The sequence below is a fragment of the Asparagus officinalis genome, chromosome 5 (assembly GCF_001876935.1).
Source record: "Asparagus officinalis chromosome 5, Aspof.V1, whole genome shotgun sequence".
Lineage (NCBI taxonomy): Eukaryota > Viridiplantae > Streptophyta > Magnoliopsida > Asparagales > Asparagaceae > Asparagus > Asparagus officinalis.
In genome coordinates this window covers 21,367,338-21,376,392 of record NC_033798.1, presented here as the reverse complement: position 1 = coordinate 21,376,392, position 9,055 = coordinate 21,367,338, and the positions used below count along the sequence as shown (strand labels likewise).

The following is a 9,055-nucleotide window of genomic DNA, read 5'->3' as shown; positions in this document are numbered from 1 at the left end:
TACAACCAGATAATTGCATATAAAACGAATTTAATGTTGCATGACTGATGTAGGACACAACGTAGTTGGACCGTCATGAGTCAAATGTGGATACCGATGCATTGTTGACTTAACCACGAAAAAAAACTATTCCCCAATCTGGAAGGTAGAATTATATATATAATCTATGATTGCCTATCTCAACAAGATGGAGCTCATTAAATCGGAAGAATCCTGAAATCCCATCGGCAATACCCATATTTTGAAGAATTCAAAAATTCATCAACTTTTAGATTAGATTATTTTTAATATTAAATTAGTGTCTTGTTGAATTAAGAAACAAATCCAGTTTGATATTAAATTTGATCGATTAATATCCTCAATCATGGGGAGTCTTTATAAGGTAGTATTTTATACTTTCTATTTTTTTAGCAAATCATGTCCTATTAGGAGTAATTGGTTTTTCTATTTAGTATTTAAAAAGATAAATGTAAACCCCATGAGAACAATTAATTTTTATCAATGAAATTCTACTTGTATTATTTCTTCGTGAATTCGAAGTTTCTTCATGGGTTCGTAGTGCGCTTCTTGATGGATTCCAAAGTTTTTTAATTCCTCATTGCATTAGTGACTTAGTTCAACATAAACTAAAACTTTCCAAAAATTATTGCTCGTAAGATCTTCTCTAAAATGGAATAACAATTGAATATCCTATAAGTATTCAACTATTCATCAACTATTAGAGTATAAAAATATGAGATCGACTACATCTCCTCCGGGTCCTCCCATGGGCGTACTTGAAAAATAGGTAGCACAGAATATGTGCCTGTTAGAGCAGTGCCACAGTTTACTTAGGAAAAAGGGTTCTTTAGTTGTGATGATTGGCAATCAAATTACCTTTTAGCACTTTGTACAGGCCCACAAACTACTAAAAACCAATCCTAAATTATATCAAAAATAAAGGAAAGGGTGCTTATGAGGAAGAGTGAAGAGCAACCAATGAAATTTACAATCTAAGAATAAGGTAAAAGACTTTTGCAAAGATACAAGATCTTGTTTGTAACCAGAACGCACGAAATGATCTCCTAACAATTTCTTCATTTTTGCCCATGTCCTAACCGGATTTTTCCGTTGATGTTATCGATTCATCAATACTTCTTCCAACCATGCAAATGTTCCCTCCTGAAGTTAGTAAACCACCAAAAACTTTTGAATCTTCAAGGATCAGCTTATACTCGAATATCTCTCCTCCTTAGCAATCTAATTAAGAAAATCCTATGCATGAAGTTTTCCTTTGAAGGATGATATCCTAAATCCCCTAGCATCATAGTTCTTCCATGTTCTAGAGCCTCTACCAATGTTACATTAAACGTTGGGCGCTTCTAGGCGTCGGACTTGGCGCTCAGCGTTTAGTCGCCTAGGCGGACGCCTAAACGGTTTCTGGGTGTTTTTTTTCTTTCTTCATTTAAGTGGTGGTCGATGAGGTTTTGCTGAAGGTCGGAGGAGGTAGTTAAGGTGTTCATATTTGGAGATTAATGGAGTTTGGAGGACGTGTAGGCTACGACACATAAAATCACAATCAATACCTACAGGGTGCAATCCACGTAAACAAACAATGCTCCCCTAAACGCTCGTAAAATCTAGGTGGGCAGCCTAAATACCGCCTAGACGCTAGGCGTTAGTTAGGCGGCCTAGGTACCGCTTAGGCCTAGGCGTTAGTTAGGCGGCCTAGGTACCGCTTAGGCCTAGGCGTACGCCTAAGCGGACTAGGTGGAGGTTTTTTAAAACAGTGGCCTCTACAATCATCGGGATTTTCAAGATACAGGTATTGCTGATGGAATTTCAAGAATCTACCAATATGGTTGGCTCCGTCTAGCTGAAGTAGGCAATTTTTATATATTACATGTCCAAATATGTTTTACAAATTGGGAGATGTTGTCTTTTCTTCGCGTTCAAGCCAACAATGTATCAGTATCCACATTTGACTTGTGACAGTTTAACTGTTGCATGAATTTGTTCATTATGTGTCCTACATCAATTTGAGTCACAGAGATGGAAGGAATGCAGGAGGTGAGAGGTGGAGGAATTGAGCAGTGAAGTAGAAGGATTGTTGCAATTGAAAGACGAGGATGTGGGATTTAGATTCTTGTGATCTGTTCGAGAGAAAAATGAGCCAAAAAGTAGAGCTTTAGGTATTCGCAATGAGAGTGGAGGATATGGATACGAGATGAGTTTGGCAAGTGATTGAGATTTTAGGGTTTATTTATATAGACAATTGAATAACTAAGATTTTATCTAAACGAATTGCACTTGAAACAAATAGGATAAAGAGAATCACTTACATCACCCATCACAGGAATAACTTCAGTATTTCTCTTAACTTCTATTTTATTCATCCAACATTTTTTAATACAATGAAAAAGAAATTTATGACCCCTATACGTAGGATTTAAAATCTCCTACTAAAGCTTTTAAAAGTCTAAGGTAGAAGTTAAACGTCAAACAAATATCTAATCTTACTACAAATAATTTATCCAACTAGATTCAAAATTCAAGTATTTCAAATTAAAATTAGAATGACGCCATGAACCTAAAGATTAAACACAAACATTCATATCCATACTGGCTACTCCCAACTTGGAGTGATTCCCCCTTTAGTGAGTGATAGCGATAATAGTCGTCAAGCAAATAAGGGTCAAGCTTCTGAATATCTCCACATAACAAAGAGCTTTCAGACGGTGGACGTCCATGCCAATGAACAAGTTGACGCTAAAAATCTATGTCATCAATCCACACAATCTCATCATCATGAATCTTCTCAATCACATCAGTGTCATGTTTGGTGTCATAGTAGGTAACGACGACAAGCAGACTAATGCACGTATCACCACTCTAAGGCATCTAACAACTTAATATGGCTCTGTCATGCATGAAGTTTCTTCATAGTCCCAAAATGAAATCTCTCTAATTGCACTCGGACAAGTACCTAACCAATAACTATAAAAACCTGCATAAGTTTATGCCTATCTATTGCAAATTTATAAATTTCATTACTCATGATTATATTCTCTCATATTTCAGAATGTTTATCATGCATATGATGTCCAAATGAGTCTGTTAAAGCACTCTATTTAGGACCTAAAGCTATAGGAATTAAAAAATTATTGGTTTTTTAATATGAGAGCCCATAACAACTTCAAATGGACTTAATCCGATATATCTACTTTCAGAATTATTATATGCAAACTCTACCATGGATGTGACGAAGTCCTGAGTTTTAGTAAGGACTCTTACATGGTATTTAAAGCAATTTCCTAAACTCTTGCTAATCGAGTTTTAGTAAAGACTCCTACATGGTATTTAAAGAAATTTCTTGAACTCTTATTAACTATCTCGGTTTGACCATTGGTCTAAGGGAGGTATGTAGCAGAAAATTATCGTTCTGTACTTAGGTTCTTCTATAATGTGCGCCAAATTGACTACAAATCTCATGTCTCTATCAGAAATTATTGTTTTAGGTAACATGTGCAACTTAACAACCTTTGGGATGAGAATATAAGCAATATGAAGCACATATAAGCAATATGAAACACATAAGATGTTTTAAGGAAAAAGTGTGTCATCTTGCGGTCTACATTCACAAAATCGTGTTTTCTACTAGCACAGGGTAATCCTAAGACAGAGTCCATACATAAATTGTTTGAAGCATTTCATGAAACAGGAAGCGCAAACTTTAGTTATTCTTTAAATAGTAAGGTGTATATTTCAAGGAATAAATAGCTTCTTTTTCAGTTTCAAAGTAATGATTCTTCAAAAAATTCTGAAGCAAATTTTTCCAAAGCTTGATTTGTGGTGGTGGATAAGTTTTTCAAGATGGCATGTTATTTAGTATAGTAAAACTTCTATCCATGCCATATTGGTTACCTTCTCGTAAAAGGGATCGCTAGGTTACATAGCTTATCTAAAACAATAATATCGGATAAGGATGATTGATTCATTAGTCACTTGTGGCCCTCATTATGAAAGAACCAAATATAAGATTAGCCTCATTACGAAAGAACCAAATATAAGATTAGAGTATTTCACTGCATACAACCTCAAACTAATGATCAAATTAAGATAGTTAATAAGAATTTTCGAAACTTACTAAAATGTTACTAAAAAGTAGGACCTGGTGTTGCCCATATGAAATCATGGCATCGTTCTAGATGAATTTGGATGAATTATAAGATTGTTAGATTTTGATTAGTTATTTAGCTAGTTAGAGACAGAATTGAAGATGTTGAATTTTGTTTCAAGGTTGAGGTTGTGTTAGGGGACAGAAGTGAATTTGTGCTAGATAAGATTGAATTAATTATTTATTTTAAATTCCAACACTGTTGAAGAGGGTGGACTTCATGTAATTCAAATATTCTGAATGAATAAAACTAGCGTTATAGAATTTTTAGAATGAATCCACATTTAGTTTTAAACCATATTTTTGCTTTGATTAATTTTCAACCTTTAATCTTATTCATCCCAAATCAAATCTCAAATAAAACATTACCTCGATTACATCTCAAATGCAATCCTCCTGCCATCTCAATGATGTCATATCTAACATCTCTCTGCTTCTCTCTCATGAAACAGAGAATATAAGTGCCCCTCCCACTCTACCTGTTCATCTCTAGCACAAATGAAGCTCCTCCTGACGCTCTCTCCTTCTGCTCCAAGTTCATGCATCCACTCCACTGCCTCCAATCTCCTTCAACCATGACCAACACATCCAACAACAGCACACACAAGTTCCTAATCGTCCCTATCGCCCATACTTCATCCTCCTTGTCATTCACCACCTCCAACCAGCCACTAATGAACTCCAACATCCTCAAACTTCCCCCTTGCCCTTGTAGATCTTCATCTCATCAAACTGATCACAACCCTTTCCACCCAAGTGGACCACCATCAAAACCACATTTCATATTAAGACCTCCAGTTCAACTCACTTCTGTTATTTTTATTTCGCGATTAATCAAAGTTGTAAAATATATTACTCATATATTGCACTGATCTCATATTAAAATCTTTTACAGGACCAAACCTATAAAACTTCCATTAAGAAGGTCATCATTCAATTTGGATATGTGAATCGTGAACGACTTCTTGCGCTTCAGGTATAATTTGAACATATCGTTTGCTACTACAGTTTTTATATCATTTAAGCTATTGGTTGTTAATTTATAATGTTATCATTAGTAGTTCTTTTTATGCTCATCTTTCGTATCGATCTACATCTGCATTATATAAATCTTATTAAGTTGATTTCTAGAACCCTATAAAACATATTGTTTCGCCTATGCTTCGTTCCTTTGCCTACCTTTCTTTTTAATATCTACTTTTATTCATGAAATTCTACATTTTTCATAGGTACTTTAGAGGTGGTGGAGTAGAGGGAGATCTATGGGTCAGGTGAGAGGTTCATGGGGGGTCAAAAATACAAGTCATGGATAGGGTGGATAGGTGAGAAGGATGGGCGGGAAGAAATGGCGTCGAAAGGTAGAGAATTGATGGATATGTTTGGTGTGAGAGATTAGAAGGAAAAAAAGAGAATAAATAGAGAGAAAAGGTAGCATTGGGATCATGCAAAAAGGATTGAAGAGAAGCTTTAGAAAATGCAATAGATTTTGCCAAAACAAAAGATGGGCAATTTCGTTTAGGGCGAAAAGTTATATAAAACGTCTAACTTCTACATAATTATGTCAAGACTGCCAAAAAATCCTAATTACAGAAATACCATAGGTGACTAAAAATGGGATAAGAGGCAACTTTCTCAGGTTGTGTTGCAGAACAGAACCAGACTCCAATATGAAATAAAGATTTTGCATGCTTCTTTTCTTTTCCCTTTTTTTTAAAAAAGTCAAATAAGAGCTAAGCAGTTGTTAATCACTCAAGTACTAATTTCACCTCTGACAATATTCAATTACTAAGACTAATAGGATATAAATAGATATAAGACATGTTAAAATTTCAATGCAGATCTAGAGGCTATAAGTTCATGGAGAAATTCAATATAAAACGAGAGGAAAAGTAACAGAGATATCATTACAGTGTTACTTACTGGAGCTGATACTTGGCCCAAAGGAGCTTGCTGAGCTAACCTCTCATCATCACGGATATGTGAGGGGATGTCTTTCTCTAAAAACAATATATTGTTGGCAGTAAAGGAATTTCAGTCGTAACACTTTACAATATTATTCTTAAAAGTTTAATCAATCAATGAAGCATAAAACAAGGGAACTGACCTTGCAAAAATGGCACAGAAACCTCTCCCCCACCCACTCTTAAGACGTTTTCTTTTAGATCAATTATACACTACATCAAATTAATTAGGAAGCGAAATAAGATTCAATAGAAAGAAAAACCTAATATAACAGCTAAACATTTGGGATCAATACCTGATGCTTACGCAGCATGTCAAGCCCAAAGAGAAATTCCATGTTCGGAGCATCCAATACAGTGAAGGAGCAGTGGTAAAATAAATGGCCAATCTACCAAAAATTAAGGGGACGCGAAGAGATTGAAGTAAAATTGAAACAAACAACTACCGCTGAAATTTCAATGCTTAGTTTCGTAAATATAGTGTGTAATAACCTGAACTAGACCAAATTATTATTGGTGAGAAAGGAACAAAATAACAAGCTGCTATTGATCACACACAATATAAATCATATCATTTGGTGAAAAGGAACAAAATAACATGCTGCTATTGATCACACACTAAACTAACTGAAGACGCTTAAGAGAAGTACCTACCATATCTATGCACAATACATTGTCTGTAGATGAAAAGGCATAGTTAAAATGTGAAGTACTTAATTATACAGAGCAGGCCTCTGGAAGATAGAGGTCTAGAAGTCAAGAAAACATGTGAAGAAGCAGAGGGAAAAGGAACATAAATAAGTTGAATTGAATTGAATGCCAAGAAAAGGAAACGAACTATTATATTAGTCTATTAGATTCGTTACGAAGAGAATAAAGAGATAGATATTAAATAACATTAGAGACTAGTGGTGAAGAGCCAAGTTGTAAATATAAGTTCAGTCAAAAGTAAAAAAGAAGCAAACAATATGTTAAACAATGTACATTACTTAAAGGTGAGTTGAAGTCTTGAACTTATGGACCAAAAGTGGCAGCGGACCAAATGATATGGTACAATCGTGGTGAATGAAAACCGAGAGAGCCTCAAATAGGAACGGAGCTCAATTTTGTATCAAAATACAAAAAAGAAGAGACAGAATAAGAAAAGATAGCATAACTGAAGTTCTAGAATGGACAGTATCCAGTATCCAATATCCAATATGAAAGGAAGTACAAAAACCTTTACCAGAATGGAGGCAATTGATTGTTGCAACAGAATAAAACTAAAAGCACCGTTATAAATAGCGGTAAATAGCCCCGCAATAGCGGCGTTAATAGCGTTAGCGGTCCCTTCCCGCGACGCTATCGCACGCTACGCTATCGCTCAATAGCGGTGACATATTGCGGAATATGTCTGTTCGCAAAAGCGGCCAATAGTGTGTCATAACGGTAAATAGTGAGAGATTGCATTCGAAATTTTCTTTTTGACTGCTATTTAAAAGCGGTTTGAGGCTTATCTTTTTAAAATTAAACTCAACCCTTGACCATTGCATTCCACCGTCTCCTGTGATTTTTAGCTTACTCCCGCTACCTCTCATAGCCTCTGGCACCTACCTTGATACTTCCTCTCACCTCCTTCACCGTGAGCTCCTCTTAGGGCAGTCCTGTCACCGCTAAGCTCTTCTTCTCGAAGACGACGATTTTTTGACTCCTCCACTCATCTTCGGTATTACGTAATGGTTACATGGCTATTTCATGTTTAGGATCTCTTTAAATCATCCAATATGTACTTTTAGATTTCTTAGATTTTTCTTTAATTTTTTTTTTTAGTATTTATACATATCTAAATTAGACCGCTATTTGACTTTGCGTTTTTTACCGCTATTTTGCCGCAATAGCCCAAAATAGCCTTAACGATGCATCACCGCTACGCGACGCTATCCGCTATCGATAACCTTGACTAAAAGTGATGGGAAAATGAATACTATAATCAATACATAACATCTTATTCTCACAAATATTTAAATAAATATGTAAATAAAAATTAAGCATTATATGACAACTTTTGGTCGAAAGCATCATGAATGCAACATGTAAAGACTAACTTCGGTTACCTTAATTGGTGCAACATGTATACGACCTAGTATCTCTGACTGGCCGACCCCAACAGCAATACCCCTATAACGCTGATCCAGGAGTCTCAATAACCTAGAAAAACAACAAAAAGAGTTGTCTCAGCCATGTCCCTCTTTATATAATAGCATGCAAATGATTGACCTCATTACTGAATGAAAAAACATGAAAAGAGGTCATGGTTGGTGATAAACAAATACCAAATACATCTATGACAATTTTAGATGAATAGTTTTGCTGTAAGAAAAAAGCAGAAATATGCATCCCATATTTATCTGTGACCTTCATATTAGTCAATCAAAGATCCCAAGAAATATAATCCCATGAAAAAACACAACCATGAGATTTTGACTGACGCCAGAATCAAAAAAACTTTGCAGTCCTATTAGTCCCCGGAGTAAGAGCAAGTGTAAAATAGCTAGAAGCGCAGTGTTTTATGACTTTGTGTCAGGCAGTGCTAAACAGATTGCTTTTGAAAAGATCACATCTTCATTTCAGATTGTTTAGTGAGTGCTTTGGTTTGAAACCCTATTTTAAAGGTGTGGGGTTCCGTCCATATTATCCTTAACATTTCTATTTTCAGTTTATTCAAGGTTTCACCGTTTAAGACCGTATTAAGCCTCTTAGAGTCGACATCTTTAATCCGATAGTTGCTTACAGCTTCAATAATAGGTTAAAACACCCCACAAGCTGCCACAAATCTACTTCATCCTCATCACACACGGTAACATTTAAATGCAGATACGCCGTAAATCTGATCCATTTACAATCTAGTCAACTGAAACAATCCACATCGGTTCCACTATATCCAAACCCTATGAACACT

At 35.5% G+C, this 9,055-nt stretch overlaps 1 protein-coding gene across 1 annotated transcript in view; it reads right to left on the bottom strand.

Moving 5' to 3' along the window:
• Window positions 1-9,055, bottom strand: part of LOC109841605 (DNA damage-inducible protein 1) — a 24,972-nt gene that overhangs the window by 1,602 nt on the left and 14,315 nt on the right. The window contains exons 10-13 of the mRNA XM_020410560.1: window positions 8,211-8,304; window positions 6,414-6,506; window positions 6,261-6,330; window positions 6,077-6,153 (exon numbers count right to left, since the gene is read on the bottom strand). Coding sequence (XP_020266149.1) covers window positions 6,077-6,153; window positions 6,261-6,330; window positions 6,414-6,506; window positions 8,211-8,304 — 334 coding nt within the window. The remainder of the gene's footprint in view (window positions 1-6,076; window positions 6,154-6,260; window positions 6,331-6,413; window positions 6,507-8,210; window positions 8,305-9,055) is intronic.